At 51.0% G+C, this 22,233-nt stretch overlaps 1 protein-coding gene across 3 annotated transcripts in view; it reads right to left on the bottom strand.

Annotated features, from left to right (window-relative positions):
* The window catches only part of mapkbp1 (mitogen-activated protein kinase binding protein 1), a 368,915-nt gene that overhangs the window by 31,074 nt on the left and 315,608 nt on the right, over positions 1-22,233 (bottom strand). For 2 of the 3 annotated variants that reach the window (XM_068039616.1, XM_068039619.1), the window contains 3 exons: positions 6,110-6,255; positions 5,105-5,275; positions 3,045-3,168 (listed from right to left, as the gene is read on the bottom strand). In XM_068039616.1, coding sequence (XP_067895717.1) covers positions 3,045-3,168; positions 5,105-5,275; positions 6,110-6,255 — 441 coding nt within the window. The remainder of the gene's footprint in view (positions 1-3,044; positions 3,169-5,104; positions 5,276-6,109; positions 6,256-22,233) is intronic. The other variant, XM_068039618.1, reaches the window with a different exon arrangement.

The raw sequence follows: 22,233 nt of genomic DNA, 5'->3' as shown, positions 1-22,233 counted from the left end.
ACTTAATCTAGCCGGTAGGACTAAATTCTAACTATGCGTAGGGTAATGAGTATTTATGTTATTTAAATGGAGAAGCCCTGGAACGCTGCAAACCCACCATCGATTTATTCCTCTAAAATATCCCACCATCGGGAATCCAAATAAAAGCACCTCCCGCCTAAATATCTCACCTCGTAAGCCACCAAATTCGCCACGGTGGACAGCATAACATTCCCCCCAATATTTCAGGTCTATGACCTTTTATATACTCTTTCTCTCTCCACTAATGCTGCCAGACCTGTTCAGGTGGTGGACTAGACCCCGATCAAATATGCTTACGTTTTGTGATAAACAAATTTTCAGCTGCATTAATCAAACTGCATCAAGGTACCACTCTTTAAATATATCAAGAAATAATTTTGGAGCAAAATTTTTTTTTAAATTACATTCTAAAACACTGCTCAATTGCTCTGGTTCATGACAGATTTTACATTTGGCAACATGCAAATGGGTTTGAGCAGGAACTTTAGGGAAAAAACTTTTAGAAACTAACATCATTTTAGGCATAATTTGGGCCCAGATCGCCAACTGCATTCAAAGTGGAAACTCTTCTATCTATGCACTTAAATTCAGAACTGTGGACAAGGTCTCAACTGGCACAGGATTCATCTTATACGTGCCTCTTTTTCCATATCAACTGCTTCTAGATTCAGAGAAACAGCACAGAAAGAGGCCATTCGGCCCACTGTATCTGTGCCAGCTCTTTGAAAGAGCTATCCAATTAGTCCCACTCCCCTGCTCTCCCCCTTTGGCCCTGCATATTTTCTTTTTAAAGTATTTATCCAATGCCCTTTTGCAAGTTACTATTGAATCTGCTTCCACCACCTCTTCAAGCAGTGCATTCCAGATCATAAAACCTGCTGATAAAATGATTTCTCGTCTGCCCTCTGGCTTTTTCGCCAATTATCTGAAATTTGTGTTCTTTTAATTACAAACCCACCTGCCAGTGTAAAGTTTATCTCTATTTACTCTATCAAAACCCCTTATAATTTTGAACAGCTCTACTACACCAGGCTCATCATCAGGACAACCAACAACTCCTTTTCTCAAGGGCAAACTATCTCATCAAACCCTCTTCCCCACTCCTTTCAATCTCATTTCTAAAGCAAGTACCAGGTGCTTTTGGATTTCTTTGTGGATCTTCCTTACCCTCAGGATGTTCCTGGAGTATTAGCAGGAGGATTTGGCTGTGGAAAAGCAAGCCCAGTAATGCTTGACATTGTCAAGCCACATCTGGTGCTGGACGAAACCTATGTTAGACCAGGTGTGCTCCAAGACTGAAACCATTCAGCCAGCTGTCTCAGTTGTGAACTTGCCCCCCACACCTTCCAACCACCACTCACTCACCCTAGCCCCTTCACTCTCCAACCTTGACCTCGCCACACTCATTTCTTCCATTAAACCCAACTGCTCCTTCTTGAAGCCCTGGCTATCCAACTCCTAACCACTCAATTACCTCTCTTGGATAGCACATTCACCAATGCCTCTCTTTGCTGTGTACTAACCTTCATTCTGAAGTTGTCATCACAATCCTCTTCTAAAAGCCCATTCTTCAGCTGTCTGCTCTCTCCAAATATGGTTCCCTCTCTAACCCTCATTTTTGTTCCGAGGTTCTTGAGCATGCCGTTACCTGTGCTCCAAGCTCACCTTTCCATGACATCTCGTTCAAACACCTTCACTTCAGATTCCATCAATCTCATAACATGGAGATTACTTCTCGTCAGTCACCAATTATATCTTCAATAACAGCACCCACAGTGTCTTATCCCCCCCCTTCTCATCTACAATCTCTCCATGGCATCCTCCTTCACTGCTTGCCCTTGTAGTCCAGCTCCATGGACTGCTGGGTTTCAGTTCTGTAGATCGCAACGCAGCCAGTACACCTCCAATTACGTACCCCATACCAGCATAGTTATCTCTGCAACTCCCCAGGCATTCATCTTTGGCCCTCTCCTCCTCCTCATCTACATGTTGCTGTACAGTGAATTGGTCTGTCAGCATTGGGTTAGCTTCCATATGCATGTTGACAATACACAATGCTATGAGAGTCGGGGCAGGGTGGGGTTAACAGTAAAGGAAACTGGGTAATCCGACCCCAACCAGCTGTCAATGCACCCTTTCTGGTCTAACCACGGTGGGTTTGGGGGAGAATGAGTAACCTGCTCTAGAGAGACAGGTCTGCCATAATATTTAATAGCGACCCTGTTCCTGGTATTTTGGCAGCCATTTAAATTTAATGCTGGCCTGCTGGGTTTCCCGGGGACCAGCAAAACTGCCCGTGAAATGGGAGCGGGAGCAGCCGGATGCAGCAGCTAGACATTTTTTGCAGCATTGCTTGTGGGCCAGGAGGACAAGGAGCACTCCACCTTGCACCTCAAGCAAATCTTATACCATAATCAGCCATCAACCCCTCTCCAAACTTGCACTCTCTGTCAATCTTCCCTTCCTCCTGATTGTTGGTCTAATCTCCCCCAGCACCCAGCGATGTTCCCAGTTGCCAGGAATTGTTCTCAATGGCGTTCCCCAGAACACAAGCACATTCCACACAGGCATAAACCCCTGCAACACAGGCACCCCTAACACAGGCATACACCCCCATAACATAGGCTCATGCACCCTCATAACAGACACTGTCCCCTGTAACACAGGCACATGCCTCCTTTAACACACACACCACCCCCCGTAACACAAGCACACGCCACCCTGTAGCACTAGCACAGGCCCTCCTGTAACACAGGCCCACGACCCCGTATCACAGGCACACGCCTCCCTGTAATACAGGCACACACACCCTGTACACAGACAATGCCTTGTAACACAGGCGCATGCTCTCCAAAACATAGGCACACACACTCTCTGAAACGCAGGCACACTCCCCCTCCCCTGTAACACAAGCACATATTCCCTTTTTCAAGAGACACAAGCTTCCAATAACTCTCAGTAATTGATTTTACTAACAAATGATATATTATTCTAGAAATACATGACGAGTTCTCTCCACTGACCTGGAACTTGATGTCAGCGATCGAGACAGGAATCTTGCTGAAATGCTGAGCCGAGGGTTCAGCAGATCTTCTGTCTCTCTTGTAAACAATGGCTTCTGGCTGTCCAGTCGACGGTCAGATTTCACTGTCGGTGTAATGTATATACGTTATTAAAAATGTAGAACCATGGGGAGTGTGCTCAGTGTAACAGTGCGGGCTGGGTGCAGATTCCAGTGCCAATCCGAGCTGAACAGAGGCTCCAGAGTCTTCCTGAGGGGTGCAGGAAGTTTCCAAGCAGTCACGTGTCCCCGACAGCCAACTACAGGGATTGCTTTCGTCCCTCAACAATTATCCCACGTCCTTATCTCCTGATGTCACTGACCTCATGTTGGCCCACAGTTGCACGTGTGCTGTTTGCCACCACCCTCCCCCGAGTGAGCTCTGTCAGTGAAGTCAGTGTTTGTCTGTGGGGGTATCCTTTACTTAACTGATAGGTGCATTTCCAGCGTGACAATGATTAGGAGCAAGAACGTCAGGGGGTTTTATTTTCCCCTCTCCCTACACCCAAGGTGATCGAGGCAGATTGTTATAGTCTTAAGTGCCATCCCCAGACAAGATCAGAGAACTCAGCACAGGGTTGCCCTTACTTATTACAGATTGAACCTTGGTGAAGAGTCAAGGCCCAGAGTGCAGGACACCACTGCAACGGGACAGAGTAAAAGGGGAGTAGATCAAACTGTAGTGATCAGGTAGTGCCCCTGGCAGAATCAGTCCAGGCAGAAAAAGAAGAGGATAAAGATAGTAAGCAAGTTGATGAAGCAGGTAGACGAGCTATAAAGCCCCAGCTTCACTTCCTGGTCTGTATTGAGTTAGCTGGTCTCACTCGGGGCCGTAATGGCAGCTTTACCGTCGTCAGCCAAGACTCAGTGGATAGCACTCTGACCAGTCAGAAGGTTGTGGGTTCAAGTCCCACTTCGGTACTTGAGCACAAGGTCTAGGCTGACGCTTCAGTGCAGTACTGATGGAGTGCTCCTCTGTCAGAGGTGCCGTCTTTCAGATGTGATGTTAAACGGAGGCCCTGCCTACCCTCTTAGGTGGCGTCAAAGATCTCACCGCACCATTTCAAAGAAGAGCAGGGAGAGTTTTCCATCCCAGCCACCTGGTGTCCTGACCAGTATTTATTCCACAAGCAACATCACTCAAACAGATTATCTGTTTGTGGGATCTTGCTGTGCACAAATTGGCTGCCACATTCCCTACAGTACAACAGTGACTACACTTCAAAAATAACTTGATTGGCTGCAAAGTGCTTTGGGCATCCTGAGGCTGTGAAAGACACGGTTTCTTGCTTGCCTCACTGGGCCAGAAAGGTGCAAATTTGCCAGGGTCCCTGATCACCATCCAGCAGCCCCTACTGGCAACTATGAACATGTGCAGATGTTGAGTGAGGACAGGACTGACTCAGCTGGGACTCCCCTCCCCCCCCCCTCACTGCTTCAACTCATAATTGAAGAATGGCTACTTCCAACGAAGAACTGGAGACCATGGAGTTACTGTCTTCAGGATAGGCAAGAAGATTACAGGGGAAAAAATACAAAAATAATGATGAGGGCAAAAATTACTCAAAATACCCCCGAAAAGTTTTAAAAACTGCAGAATGTTGATAAATACTCAATTGGGAAGTGAATACTTGAAGATGCTCCTCATCGTGGGACACGGCTGGTAGTACACAGAAGACTCTTTGACTACCTATAATTAACAATCCAGGCATGTTTCTTGAAGGATGGACAGCAGTTGGGGCCCAAGGAGCTGCCTTTCACCTCTGTTTGACCTCAGCGAATCCTACAGCACTAACCATAGATCGGAGGCAGCTGCCAGCTTATGCCTCTGCACCGCTTACCATTGGGGAAAACTTCCAGGAAAAAGTTGGCTTGCTGGGAAACCTACTCCTTGGCATAAAAACTCCCAAGATGTGCAGTGTCACTAACTCAAAGGTGCACATTATCTAATTCTAGATTCCATAGCTGGCACTGTATAAGCTTTGGAAATGTAAACTTTTCACACAGTGGAGACAGTCTTACCTCCAACACTCTCATCGGCCAGGGTCCCAAAATGTTGCTTCAAGAACTTTTCCTGATCCGGGGTTCTCGGCACTGCTGTCTCCCGTGGGAAGCTTCTGCTGAGCTCATCCTCTTCCTCCTCCATGTCTGAGGAGATCCCATCCACGCTCAGCGGCTCTGTACATTCGGAATCTGTTACGTTAATAGAAGGTAATGACCTCCTGAATAGATTTTTAACCCAAACTTTGGTACTAGTTCATACCTCCACAGGTCCGGGTGCAGAGGCACTCAAAGACACCTTGTAGGAGGAGCAGTACGCCTTCTCCCTCCTCAGCCAGCCTCTGGAGAGGCCACTGAGCGTGCCCACATCACACAGCCTCTTCTCCAGCTACCTCCAAGTGGACTAAACCTCATATAACTACCATCAGACCTCTGGAACAGCCTCTCTTAGAGCAATTTCATATGAATGAACAGTATCACGCACAGCTTAATTTCCAGGCTACGCTCTCTTTGGGCTTAGGACCTGTATAAAACCCAGTCCATCTGAGGGAGCGGGGGGGTGGAGTTACAACAATGTCTTCCAGCCTCTGGGATCTGTTTTTAAGTCCAACCCAGGCAGAGTGCAACTGACTGCAAACTGACCTAGATGTACATGTCCTATCCAAGTGGACAGAATAGAGGGAGCTGCTAAACCATCCAGTTCTGGAACGGAGAGTGCCCAATGCTATTCTTCCGGTATTAGTGAATAGCATAGATACGTTTGAGGGAGGAAGGAATACAAGGGTATTCTGTTCGGGTGAGATGTAGAGGGATGGGAGGAGGCTCATGTGGAGCATTAACCCTGGCATAGAGCTGCTGGGCCGAATGGCCTGTTTCTGTGCTATAAATTCTATGTTTCAACACCAGCATCTACTCATGATCAGAAAGAACCAAAAAAAACTCCACTAAACTTGCACAGGAATATCAAGTCTTTTTCCTACAGCGGGAGTAATAAGTATGGGTTGAAAATCCACTCTGGGTTCTAACCTTCGTGTGGATGTTCAGGGCTGGAAAAGTGGCTGCTGGAATAATCCACCGAGCAGGCGCTGTCAGGACTGTGCTTCTCCAGTAGACCGTGGCTACGGTAACCCTTCCCCTGTGTTCCCTTCGGCAACTCCTTCACCTGGTACTCACTGGCAGACAGGGCAGTACAGTATTAATGTTAGTGTTCAAATTAAATATGTACCAAGAAGGCAGTGGAATAACCATTAAGGAATATACTGCACATGAACAGTTACCTCATTACATGGCAAAATGTTGAGGATAAAATACCCCCATTGGAAGGGGCATTTTGTGTTAGTTTCCTTAAAATTCATTCTCAGGATGTGGATGTCGCAGGCAAGGCTGCCATTTATTGCCCAACCCTACTTGCCCTTGAGAGGTGCTGGTGAGACACCACCTTCTTGAAGCACTGCAGTCTATGTGGTAAAGTTACACTCACAGCAATCTTCCCTCTAAGCTGTGCACATGCGCATCAACCCAGAAGGTACCACGCAGGCTGCTCACATGTCCCATTCAGAAACCATGTATGCGCGGCCACTCAAAACAATTTCAAGGTGACATGCTTTGTGGTAAGCAAACCACACACAACAAATAAATATTTTGAGGAGATATTGTCCCACAGTGCTGGTAGGTAGCGAATTCCAAGATTTTCACCCAGCGACTATGAAGGAATGGCGATATATTTCAAAGTCAGGATCGTGTGTGACTTGGAGGGGAACCTGGAGGTGGTGGTGTTCCCATGTACCTGCTGCCCTTGTCTCCTAGGTGGTGGACGTTCAATGTCCAAAAAGTGTTGGCGAGTTGTTGCAGTACATCTTGTGGATAGCACACATGGCAGCCACAGTGTACTGCTGGTTGTCACTGACACACACTGCTCTCTCTCTCTCTTACATACACACACTGCTCTCTCTCTGTCTCTCTCACACACACACAAACACTGCTCTCTCTTACATACACACACTGCTCTCCCTCTCTCTCTCACACACACACACACTGCTCTCTCTCTCACACACACTGCTCTCGCTCTCAAATACACACACTGCTCTCTCTCTCAAATACACACACTGCTCTCTCTCTCTCTCTCACACACACAAACACTGCTCTCTCTTATATACACACACTGCTCTCCCTCTCTCTCTCTCACACACACAAACACTGCTCTCTCTCTCACACACACAAACACTGCTCTCTCTCACACACAAACACTGCTCTCTCTCACATACACACACTGCTCTCTCTCACATACACACACTGCTCTCTCTCACATACACACACCGCTCTCTCTCTCTCTTACATATACACACATCTCTCTCTCTCTGACACACACACACACACACACACACACAAACACTGCTCTCTCTCACACACACAAACACTGCTCTCTCTCACATACACACACTGCTCTCTCTCTCTCTTAGATATACACACAGCTCTCTCTGACACACACAAACACTGCTCTCTCTCACATACACACACTGCTCTCTCTCTCTTACATACGCACACAGCTCTCTCTCTGACACACACACACAAACACTGCTCTCTCTCACATACACACACACAAACACTGCTCTCTCACTGTCTGACACACACACACACAAACACTGCTCTCTCTCACACACAAACACTGCTCTCTCTCTGTCTGACACACACACACAAACACTGCTCTCTCACACACACAAACACTGCTCTCTCTCTCACACACACAAACACTGCTCTCTCTCACATACACACACTGCTCTCTCTCACACACACAAACACTGCTCTCTCTCTGTCTGACACACATACACACAAACACTGCTCTCTCTCACACACACACACTGCTCTCTCTCTCTCACACACACACACACTGCTCTCCCTCTCACAAACACACACACTGCTCTCTCTCTCACACAGACACACACTGCTCTCTCTCTCACACACACACACTGTTCTCTCTCACACACACACAAACACTGCTCTCTCTCACATACACACACTGCTCTCTCTTATATACACACACTGCTCTCTCTTATATACACACACTGCTCTCTCTCTCTCTCACACACAAACACTGCTCTCTCTTACATACACACACTGCTCTCTCTCTCACACAGACACAAGCACTGCTCTCTCTCACACACACACACACTGCTCTCTCTCTCTCTCTCACACACACACAAACACTGCTCTCTCTCACATACACACACTGCTCTCTCTCTCTCTCACACACAAACACTGCTCTCTCTTACATACACACATTGCTCTTACTCTCTCTCACACAGACACAAACACTGCTCTCTCTCACACACACACACAGCTCTCTCTCTCTCTCTCTCTCACACACAAACACTGCTCTCTCACATACACACAGTGCTCTCTCTCTCACACACACACACAAACACTGCTCTCTCTTACATACACACACAGCTCTCTCTCACACACAAACACTGCTCTCTCTTACATACACACACTGCTCTCTCTCACACACACAAACACTGCTCTCTCTCACACACACACAAACACTGCTCTCTCTCACATACACACACTGCTCTCTCTCTCTCTCACACACAAACACTGCTCTCTCTTCCATACACAAACACTGCTCTCTCTCACATACACACACTGCTCTCTCTCTCTCTCACACACAAACACTGCTCTCTCTTCCATACACACACTGCTCTCTCTCTTTCTCACAGACAAACACTGCTCTCTCTCACATACACACACTGCTCTCTCTTATATAGACACACTGCTCTCTCTCTCTCTCACAGACACAAACACTGCTCTCTCTCTCACACACACACAAACACTGCTCTCTCTTACATACACACACAGCTCTCTCTCTCTCTCACACACACAAACACTGCTCTCTCACATACACACACTGCTCTCTCTCTCACACACACACACAAACACTGCTCTCTCTTACATACACACACAGCTCTCTCTCTCTCACACACACAAACACTGCTCTCTCACATACACACACACAAACACTGCTCTCTCTTACACACACTGCTCTCTCTCACACACACACAAACACTGCTCTCTCTCACATACACACACAGCGCTTGCTCTCTCTCACATACACACACAGCGCTCTCTCTCTCTCTCACACACACAAACACTGCTCTCTCACACACACACTGCTCTCTCTTACATACACACACTGCTCTCTCTCACACACACACACACACACACACAAACACAAACACTGCTCTCTCTTATATACACACACTGCTCTCTCTCTTTCTCACAGACAAACACTGCTCTCTCTCACATACACACACTGCTCTCTCTTATATAGACAAACTGCTCTCTCTCTCTCTCACAGACACAAACACTGCTCTCTCTCTCTCAGAGACACACTGCTCTCTCTCACACACACACACTGCTCTCTCTCTCACATACACACACTGCTCTCTCTCTCAGGGACACACTGCTCTCTCTCTCACACACACACACTGATCTCTCTCTCACAAACACACACACTGCTCTCTCTCTCAGACACACACTGCTCTCTCTCTCACAGACACACACTGCTCTCTCTTACATACACACACAGCTCTCTCTCTCTCTCTCACACACACAAACACTGCTCTCTCACATACACACACTGCTCTCTCTTACATTCACACACTGCTCTCTCTTACATTCACACACTGCTCTCTCTCTCACACACACTGCTCTCTCTCTCACACACACTGCTCTCTCTCTCTCTCACACACAAACAATGCTCTCTCTTACATACACACACTGCTCTCTCTCTCTCTCACAGACAAACACTGCTCTCGCTCACACACACACACAAACACTGCTCTCTCTCACATACACACACTGCTCTCATATAGACACACTGCTCTCTCTCACACACACACACTGCTCTCTCACACACACACACTGCTCTCTCTCTCAGGGACACACTGCTCTCTCTCTCACATACACACACTGCTCTCATATAGACACACTGCTCTCTCTCTCTCTCACACACACGCACCGCTCTCTCTCTCACACGCACCGCTCTCTCTCTCACACGCACCGCTCTCTCTCTCACTCGCACCGCTCTCTCTCTCACTCGCACCGCTCTCTCTCTCACTCGCACCGCTCTCTCTCTCACTCGCACCGCTCTCTCTCTCACTCGCACCGCTCTCTCTCTCACTCGCACCGCTCTCTCTCTCACTCGCACCGCTCTCTCTCTCACTCGCACCGCTCTCTCTCTCACTCGCACCGCTCTCTCTCTCACTCGCACCGCTCTCTCTCTCACTCGCACCGCTCTCTCTCTCACTCGCACCGCTCTCTCTCTCACTCGCACCGCTCTCTCTCTCACTCGCACCGCTCTCTCTCTCACACGCACCGCTCTCTCTCTCACACGCACCGCTCTCTCTCTCAGACGCACCGCTCTCTCTCTCACTCGCACCGCTCTCTCTCTCACACGCACCGCTCTCTCTCTCACACGCACCGCTCTCTCTCTCACACGCACCGCTCTCTCACTCGCACCGCTCTCTCTCACTGGCCCCGCACTCTCTCACTGGCCCCGCACTCTCTCACTCGCACCGCTCTCTCTCTCTCGCCCCGCTCTCTCTCACTCGCCCCGCTCTCTCTCTCACTCGCCCCGCTCTCTCTCTCACTCGCCCCGCTCTCTCTCTCACTCGCCCCGCTCTCTCTCTCACTCGCAGCGCTCTCTCTCTCACACGCACCGCTCTCTCTCTCACACGCACCGCTCTCTCTCTCACACGCACCGCTCTCTCTCTCACACGCACCGCTCTCTCTCTCACACGCACCGCTCTCTCTCTCACACGCACCGCTCTCTCTCTCACACGCACCGCTCTCTCTCTCACACGCACCGCTCTCTCTCTCACACGCACCGCTCACTCTCTCACACGCACCGCGCTCTCTCTCACTCGCACCGCTCTCTCTCTCACTCGCACCGCTCTCTCTCTCACTCGCCCAGCTCTCTCTCTCACTCGCCCCGCTCTCTCTCTCACTCGCCCCGCTCTCTCTCTCACTCACACACGCACTGCTCTCTCTCTCACAGAGACACACTGCTCTCCCTCTCTCACAGAAACACACTGTTCTCTCTCCCACACAGAAACACACTGCTCTCTCTCTCACAGTGACACACTGCTCTCTCTCTCACAGTGACACACTGCTCTCTCTCTCACAGTGACACACTGCTCTCTCTCTCACAGTGACACACTGCTCTCTCTCTCACAGTGACACACTGCTCTCTCTCTCACAGTGACACACTGCTCTCTCTCTCACAGTGACACACTGCTCTCTCTCTCTCACAGAGACACACTGCTCTCTCTCTCTCACAGAGACACACTGCTCTCTCTCACAGAGACACACTGCTCTCTCTCACAGAGACACACTGCTCTCTCTCTCAGAGACACACTGCTCTCTCTCAGAGACACACTGCTCTCTCTCTCACAGTGACACACTGCTCTCTCTCTCTCACAGTGACACACTGCTCTCTCTCTCTCACAGTGACACACTGCTCTCTCTCTCTCACAGTGACACACTGCTCTCTCTCTCTCACAGTGACACACTGCTCTCTCTCTCTCACAGAGACACACTGCTCTCTCTCTCTCACAGAGACACACTGCTCTCTCTCTCTCACAGAGACACACTGCTCTCCCTCTCTCACAGAAACACACTGCTCTCTCTCTCTCACACACACACTGCTCTCTCTCTCTCACACACACACTGCTCTCTCTCTTTCTCACAGACAAACACTGCTCTCTCTCACACACACACACAAACACTGCTCTCTCTCACATACACACACTGCTCTCTCTTATATAGACACACTGCTCTCTCTCTCTCTCACAGACACAAACACTGCTCTCTCTCTCACACACACTGCTCTCTCTCTCACACACACACACAAACACTGCTCTCTCTTACATACACACACAGCTCTCTCTCTCTCTCACACACACAAACACTGCTCTCTCACATACACACACTGCTCTCTCTCTCACACACACACACAAACACTGCTCTCTCTTACATACACACACAGCTCTCTCTCTCACACACACAAACACTGCTCTCTCACATACACACACACAAACACTGCTCTCTCTTACACACACTGCTCTCTCTCACACACACACAAACACTGCTCTCTCTCACATACACACACAGCGCTCTCTCTCTCTCTCACACACACAAACACTGCTCTCTCACACACACACTGCTCTCTCTTACATACACACACTGCTCTCTCTTACATACACACACTGCTCTCTCTCTCTCACACACACACACACACACACACACACACAAACACAAACACTGCTCTCTCTTATATACACACACTGCTCTCTCTCTTTCTCACAGACAAACACTGCTCTCTCTCACATACACACACTGCTCTCTCTTATATAGACAAACTGCTCTCTCTCTCTCTCACAGACACAAACACTGCTCTCTCTCTCTCAGAGACACACTGCTCTCTCTCACACACACACACTGCTCTCTCTCTCACATACACACACTGCTCTCTCTCTCAGGGACACACTGCTCTCTCTCTCACAGACACACACTGCTCTCTCTCTCACAGACACACACAAACACTGCTCTCTCACATACACACACTGCTATCTCTCTCACACACACACAAACACTGCTCTCTCTTACATACACACACAGCTCTCTCTCACACACACAAACACTGCTCTCTCTTACATACACACACTGCTCTCTCTCACACACACACAAACACTGCTCTCTCTCACATACACACACTGCTCTCTCTCTCTCACATACAAACACTGCTCTCTCTTACATACACACACAGCTCTCTCTCTCTCTCTCTCACACACACAAACACTGCTCTCTCACATACACACACTGCTCTCTCTTACATTCACACACTGCTCTCTCTTACATTCACACACTGCTCTCTCTTACATTCACACACTGCTCTCTCTCTCACACACACTGCTCTCTCTCTCTCTCACACACAAACAATGCTCTCTCTGACATACACACACTGCTCTCTCTCTCTCTCACAGACAAACACTGCTCTCGCTCACACACACACACAAACACTGCTCTCTCTCACATACACACACTGCTCTCATATAGACACACTGCTCTCTCTCTCTCTCACACACACACTGCTCTCTCACACACACACACTGCTCTCTCTCTCAGGGACACACTGCTCTCTCTCTCACATACACACACTGCTCTCATATAGACACACTGCTCTCTCTCTCTCTCACACACACGCACTGCTCTCTCACACACACGCACCGCTCTCTCTCTCACACGCACCGCTCTCTCTCTCACACGCACCGCTCTCTCTCTCACACGCACCGCTCTCTCTCTCACTCGCACCGCTCTCTCTCTCACTCGCACCGCTCTCTCTCTCACTCGCACCGCTCTCTCTCTCACTCGCACCGCTCTCTCTCTCACTCGCACCGCTCTCTCTCTCAGACGCACCGCTCGCTCTCTCACTCGCACCGCTCTCTCACTCGCACCGCTCTCTCTCACTGGCCCCGCACTCTCTCACTCGCACCGCTCTCTCTCTCACTCGCACCGCTCTCTCTCTCACTCGCCCCGCTCTCTCTCTCACTCGCCCCGCTCTCTCTCTCACTCGCCCCGCTCTCTCTCTCACTCGCCCCGCTCTCTCTCTCACTCGCCCCGCTCTCTCTCACTCGCACCGCTCTCTCTCTCACTCGCACCGCTCTCTCTCTCACTCGCACCGCTCTCTCTCTCACACGCACCGCTCTCTCTCTCACTCGCACCGCTCTCTCACTCGCACCGCTCTCTCTCACTGGCCCCGCACTCTCTCACTGGCCCCGCACTCTCTCACTGGCCCCGCACTCTCTCACTGGCCCCGCACTCTCTCTCTCGCCCCGCTCTCTCTCTCTCGCCCCGCTCTCTCTCTCTCGCACCGCTCTCTCTCTCTCGCACCGCTCTCTCTCTCACTCGCCCCGCTCTCTCTCTCACTCGCCCCGCTCTCTCTCTCACTCGCCCCGCTCTCTCTCTCACTCGCAGCGCTCTCTCTCTCACACGCACCGCTCTCTCTCTCACACGCACCGCTCTCTCTCTCACACGCACCGCTCTCTCTCTCACACGCACCGCTCACTCTCTCACACGCACCGCGCTCTCTCTCTCACTCGCACCGCTCTCTCTCTCACTCGCACCGCTCTCTCTCTCACTCGCCCCGCTCTCTCTCTCACTCGCCCCGCTCTCTCTCTCACTCGCCCCGCTCTCTCTCTCACTCGCCCCGCTCTCTCTCACTCGCCCCGCTCTCTCTCTCACTCACACACGCACTGCTCTCTCTCTCACAGAGACACACTGCTCTCCCTCTCTCACAGAAACACACTGTTCTCTCTCCCACACAGAAACACACTGCTCTCTCTCTCACAGTGACACACTGCTCTCTCTCTCACAGTGACACACTGCTCTCTCTCTCACAGTGACACACTGCTCTCTCTCTCACAGTGACACACTGCTCTCTCTCTCACAGTGACACACTGCTCTCTCTCTCTCACAGAGACACACTGCTCTCTCTCTCTCACAGAGACACACTGCTCTCTCTCACAGAGACACACTGCTCTCTCTCACAGAGACACACTGCTCTCTCTCAGAGACACACTGCTCTCTCTCTCACAGTGACACACTGCTCTCTCTCTCTCACAGTGACACACTGCTCTCTCTCTCTCACAGTGACACACTGCTCTCTCTCTCTCTCACAGTGACACACTGCTCTCTCTCTCTCACAGTGACACACTGCTCTCTCTCTCTCACAGTGACACACTGCTCTCTCTCTCTCACAGTGACACACTGCTCTCTCTCTCTCACAGTGACACACTGCTCTCTCTCTCTCACAGAGACACACTGCTCTCTCTCTCTCACAGAGACACACTGCTCTCCCTCTCTCACAGAAACACACTGCTCTCTCTCTCTCACACACACACTGCTCTCTCTCTCTCACACACACACTGCTCTCTCTCTCTCACACACACACTGCTCTCTCTCTCACACACACAGCTCTCTCTCTCACAGAGACACACTGCTCTCTCTCTCACACACACACACTGCTCTCTCTCAGAGACTCACTGCTCTCTCACTCGCACCGCTCTCTCTCTCACACACACACTGCTCTCTCTCACACACACACTGCTCTCTCTCGCACACACACACTGCTCTCTCTCGCACACACACACTGCTCTCTCTCGCACACACACACTGCTCTCTCTCTCACACACACACTGCTCTCTCTCTCACACACACACTGCTCTCTCTCTCACACACACACTGCTCTCCATCTCACACACACACACACTGCTCTCCATCTCACACACACACACACTGCTCTCTCTCTCTCACACACACACTGCTCTCTCTCTCACAGACACACACTGCTCTCTCTCTCACAGACACACACTTTTCTCTCTCTCACAGAGACACACTGCTCTCCCTCTCTCACACACACACTGCTCTCTCTCTCACAGAGACACACTGCTCTCTCTCTCCCACACTGCTCTCTCTCTCCCACACACACACTGCTCTCTCTCTCCCACACACACACTGCTCTCTCTCTCACACACACACACTGCTCTCTCTCTCACACACACACACTGCTCTCTCTCTCACACACACACACTGCTCTCTCTCTCACACACACACACTGCTCTCTCTCTCACACACACACACTGCTCTCTCTCTCACACACACACACTGCTCTCTCTCTCACACACACACACTGCTCCCTCTCTCACACACACACACTGCTCCCTCTCTCACACACACTGCTCTCTCTCTCACACACACACACACTGCTCTCCCTCTCTCTCACAGAGACACACTGCTCTCTCCCTCTCTCACAGAGACACACACTGCTCTCTCTCTCTCACACACACTGCTCTCTCTCTCTCACACACACTGCTCTCTCTCTCTCTCACACACACTGCTCTCTCTCTCTCTCACACACACTGCTCTCTCTCTCACACACACACTGCTCTCTCTCACACACACACTGCTCTCTCTCTCTCACACACACTGCTCTCTCTCTCTCACACACACTGCCCTCTCTCTCTCACACACACTGCTCTCTCTCTCTCACACACACTGCTCTCTCTCTCTCACACACACTGCTCTCTCTCTCTCACACACACTGCTCTCTCTCTCTCACACACACTGCTCTCTCTCTCTCACACACACTGCTCTCTCTCTCTCACACACACTGCTCTCTCTCTCTCACACACACTGCTCTCTCTCTCTCTCTCACACACTGCTCTCTCTCTCTCACACACACACTGCTCTCTCTCTCTCACACACACACTGCTCTCTCTCTCTCACACACACACTGCTCTCTCTCTCTCACACACACACTGCTCTCTCTCACTCACACACACACTGCTCTCTCTCTCTCACACACACACTGCTCTCTCTCTCTCACACACACACTGCTCTCTCTCTCTCACACACACACTGCTCTCTCTCTCTCACACACACACTGCTCTCTCTCTCACACACACACTGCTCTCTCTCTCACACACACACTGCTCTCTCTCTCACACACACACTGCTCTCTCTCTCACACACACACTGCTCTCTCTCTCACACACACACTGCTCTCTCTCTCACACACACACTGCTCTCTCTCTCACACACACTGCTCTCTCTCTCACACACACTGCTCTCTCTCTCTCACACACACACTGCTCTCTCTCTCTCACACACACACTGCTCTCTCTCTCTCACACACACACTGCTCTCTCTCTCTCACACACACACTGCTCTCTCTCTCTCACACACACACTGCTCTCTCTCTCTCACACACACACTGCTCTCTCTCTCTCACACACACACTGCTCTCTCTCTCACACACACACTGCTCTCTCTCTCTCACACACACTGCTCTCTCTCTCACACACACTGCTCTCTCTCTCACACACACTGCTCTCTCTCTCACACACACTGCTCTCTCTCTCTCACACACTGCTCTCTGTCTCTCACACACTGCTCTCTGTCTCTCACACACACTGCTCTCTGTCTCTCACACACACTGCTCTCTGTCTCTCACACACACTGCTCTCTGTCTCTCACACACACTGCTCTCTGTCTCTCACACACACTGCTCTCTGTCTCTCACACACACACTGCTCTCTGTCTCTCACACACACACTGCTCTCTGTCTCTCACACACACACTGCTCTCTGTCTCTCACACACACACTGCTCTCTGTCTCTCACACACACACTGCTCTCTGTCTCTCACACACACACTGCTCTCTCTCTCAGACACACACTGCTCTCTCTCTCAGACACACACTGCTCTCTCTCTCAGACACACACTGCTCTCTCTCTCTCAGACACACACTGCTCTCTCTCTCTCACACACAAACACTGCTCTCTCTCTCACACACACACACTACTGTCTCTCTCAGAGACTCACAGCTCGCTCTCTCTCTCACTCGCACCGCTCTCTCTCTCACTCGCACCGCTCTCTCTCTCACTCGCACCGCTCTCTCTCTCACTCGCACCGCTCTCTCTCTCACTCGCACCGCTCTCTCTCTCACTCGCACCGCTCTCTCTCTCACTCGCACCGCTCTCTCTCTCACTCGCACCGCTCTCTCTCTCACTCGCACCGCTCTCTCTCTCACTCGCACCGCTCTCTCTCTCACTCGCACCGCTCTCTCTCTCACTCGCACCGCTCTCTCTCTCACTCGCTCCGCACTCTCTCTCACTCGCTCCGCACTCTCTCTCACTCGCTCCGCACTCTCTCACTCGCGCCGCTCTCTCTCTCACTCGCGCCGCTCTCTCTCTCACTCGCGCCGCTCTCTCTCTCACTCGCGCAGCTCTCTCGCTCACACGCGCCGCCCTCTCTCTCACTCGCGCCGCCCTCTCTCTCACTCGCACCGCTCTCTCTCTCACTCGCACCGCTCTCTCTCTCTCGCACCGCTCTCTCTCTCACACGCACCGCTCTCTCTCTCACACGCACCGCTCTCTCTCTCACACGCACCGCTCTCTCTCTCACACGCACCGCTCTCTCTCTCACACGCACCGCTCTCTCTCTCTCACTCGCACCGCTCTCTCTCTCACTCGCTCCGCTCTCTCTCTCACTCGCTCCGCTCCCTCTCTCACATGTGCACCGCTCTCTCTAACACTCGCACAGCTCTCTCTCTCACAGAGACACACTGCTCTCCCTCTCTCACAGAGACACACTGCTCTCCCTCTCTCACAGAGACACAATGCTCTCTCTCTCTCACACACACTGCTCTCTCTCTCACACACACTGCTCTCTCTCACACACACACAAACACTGCTCTCTCTCACAGACACACACTGCTCTCTCTCACACACACACAAACACTGCTCTCTCTCACACACACACAAAAACACTGCTCTCTCTCACACACACACAAACACTGCTCTCTCTCACACACACACACTGCTCTCTCTCACACACACACACTGCTCTCTCTCACACACACACACTGCTCTCTCTCACACACACACACTGCTCTCTCTCACACACACACAAACACTGCTCTCTCTCACACACACACAAACACTGCTCTCTCTCACACACACACACTGCTCTCTCTCACACACACACACTGCTCTCTCTCACACACACACACACTGCTCTCTCTCACACACACACACACTGCTCTCTCTCACACACACAAACACTGCTCTCTCTCACACACACAAACACTGCTCTCTCTCACACACACAAACACTGCTCTCTCTCACACACACAAACACTGCTCTCTCTCACACACACACACAGCTCTCTCTCTCTCTCTCACACACAAACACTGCTCTCTCACATGCACACACTGCTCTCTCTCTCTCTCTCACACACAAACACTGCTCTCTCACATGCACACACTGCTCTCTCTCTCACACACACACACAAACACTGCTCTCACTTACATACACACACAGCTCTCTCTCTCACACACAAACACTGCTCTCTCTCTCACTCGCACCGCTCTCTCTCTCACTCGCACCGCTCTCTCTCTCACTCGCACCGCTCTCTCTCTCTCACACACACACTGCTCTCTCTCTCTCACACACACACTGCTCTCTCTCTCACACACACACACTGCTCTCTCTCTCACACACACACACTGCTCTCTCTCTCACACACACACACTGCTCTCTCTCTCTCACAGAGACACACTGCTCTCTCTCTCTCACACACACACTGCTCTCTCTCTCACACACACACTGCTCTCTCTCTCACACACACACTGCTCTCTCTCTCACACACACACTGCTCTCTCTCTCACACACACACACACTGCTCTCTCTCTCTCACAGAGACACACTGCTCTCTCTCTCTCACAGAGACACACTGCTCTCCCTCTCTCACAGAGACACACTGCTCTCCCTCTCTCACAGACACACTGCTCTCTCTCTCCCACACTGCTCTCTCTCTCACACACACACACTGCTCTCTCTCTCACACACACACACTGCTCTCTCTCTCACACACACACACTGCTCTCTCTCTCTCACACACACACTGCTCTCTCTCTCAGACACACACTGCTCTCTCTCTCAGACACACACTGCTCTCTCTCTCTCACACACAAACACTGCTCTCTCTCTCACACACACACACTGCTCTCTCTCTCACACACACACACTGCTCTCTCTCTCTCACACACACACTGCTCTCTCTCTCAGACACACACTGCTCTCTCTCTCAGACACACACTGCTCTCTCTCTCTCACACACAAACACTGCTCTCTCTCTCACACACACACTGCTCTCTCTCTCACACACACACTGCTCTCTCTCTCACACACACACTGCTCTCTCTCTCACACACACACTGCTCTCTCTCTCACACACACACTGCTCTCTCTCTCTCACACACACACTGCTCTCTCTCTCTCACACACACACTGCTCTCTCTCTCACACACACACACTGCTCTCTCTCTCTCACACACACACTGCTCTCTCTCTCTCACACACACACTGCTCTCTCTCTCACACACACACTGCTCTCTCTCTCACACACACACTGCTCTCTCTCTCTCACACACACACTGCTCTCTCTCTCTCACACACACACTGCTCTCTCTCTCTCACACACACACTGCTCTCTCTCTCTCACACACACACTGCTCTCTCTCTCTCACACACACACTGCTCTCTCTCTCTCACACACACACTGCTCTCTCTCTCACACACACACTGCTCTCTCTCACACACACACTGCTCTCTCTCTCTCACACACACACTGCTCTCTCTCTCTCACACACACACTGCTCTCTCTCTCTCACAGACACACTGCTCTCTCTCTCTCACAGAAACACACTGCTCTCTCTCTCTCACACACACACTGCTCTCTCTCTCTCACACACACACTGCTCTCTCTCTCTCACAGAGACACACTGCTCTCCCTCTCTCACAGAAACACACTGCTCTCTCTCTCTCACACACACACTGCTCTCTCTCTCACACACACACTGCTCTCTCTCTCACAGAGACACACTGCTCTCTCTCTCACAGAGACACACTGCTCTCTCTCTCACAGAGACACACTGCTCTCTCTCTCACAGAGACACACTGCTCTCTCTCTCACAGAGACACACTGCTCTCCATCTCTCACAGAGACACACTGCTCTCCCCCTCTCACAGAGACACACTGCTCTCTCTCTCTCACACACACTGCTCTCTCTCTCTCACACACACTGCTCTCTCTCTCTCACACACACACTGCTCTCTCTCTCACACACACACTGCTCTCTCTCTCACACACACACTGCTCTCTCTCTCACACACACACTGCTCTCTCTCTCACACACACACTGCTCTCTCTCTCACACACACACTGCTCTCTCTCTCTCACACACACTGCTCTCTCTCTCACACACACACTGCTCTCTCTCTCACACACACACTGCTCTCTCTCTCACACACACACTGCTCTCTCTCTCACACACACACTGCTCTCTCTCTCACACACACACTGCTCTCTCTCTCACACACACACTGCTCTCTCTCTCACACACACACTGCTCTCTCTCTCACACACACACTGCTCTCTCTCTCACACACACACTGCTCTCTCTCTCACACACACACTGCTCTCTCTCTCACACACACACTGCTCTCTCTCTCACACACACACTGCTCTCTCTCTCACACACACACTGCTCTCTCTCTCAGACACACACTGCTCTCTCTCTCAGACACACACTGCTCTCTCTCTCTCACACACACACACACTGCTCTCTCTCTCTCACACACACACACACTGCTCTCTCTCTCTCACACACACACACTGCTCTCTCTCTCTCACACACACACACTGCTCTCTCTCTCTGTCACACACACACACTGCTCTCTCTCTCTCACACACACACACTGCTCTCTCTCTCTCACACACACACTGCTCTCTCTCTCTCACACACACACTGCTCTCTCTCTCTCACACACACACTGCTCTCTCTCTCTCACACACACACTGCTCTCTCTCTCTCACACACACACTGCTCTCTCTCTCTCACACACACACTGCTCTCTCTCTCTCACACACACACTGCTCTCTCTCTCTCACACACACACTGCTCTCTCTCTCTCACACACACTGCTCTCTCTCTCTCACACACACTGCTCTCTCTCTCTCACACACACTGCTCTCTCTCTCTCACACACACTGCTCTCTCTCTCTCACACACACTGCTCTCTCTCTCACACACACACTGCTCTCTCTCTCACACACACACTGCTCTCTCTCTCACACACACACTGCTCTCTCTCTCACACACACACTGCTCTCTCTCTCACACACACACTGCTCTCTCTCTCACACACACACTGCTCTCTCTCTCACACACACACTGCTCTCTCTCTCTCACACACTGCTTCTCTCTCTCACACACACTGCTCTCTCTCTCTCACAGAGACACACTGCTCTCTCCCTCTCTCACAGAGACACACTGCTCTCTCTCTCAGACACACTGCTCTCTCTCTCAGACACACACTGCTCTCTCTCTCAGACACACACTGCTCTCTCTCTCTCTCACAGAGACACACTGCTCTCTCTCTCAGACACACTGCTCTCTCTCTCAGACACACACTGCTCTCTCTCTCAGACACACACTGCTCTCTCTCTCAGACACACACCGCTCTCTC

This window comes from Heterodontus francisci, chromosome 9 (assembly GCF_036365525.1).
Source record: "Heterodontus francisci isolate sHetFra1 chromosome 9, sHetFra1.hap1, whole genome shotgun sequence".
In the NCBI taxonomy this organism is placed as follows: Eukaryota; Metazoa; Chordata; class Chondrichthyes; order Heterodontiformes; family Heterodontidae; genus Heterodontus; species Heterodontus francisci.
This window is presented reverse-complemented; position numbering and strand designations above follow the sequence as displayed.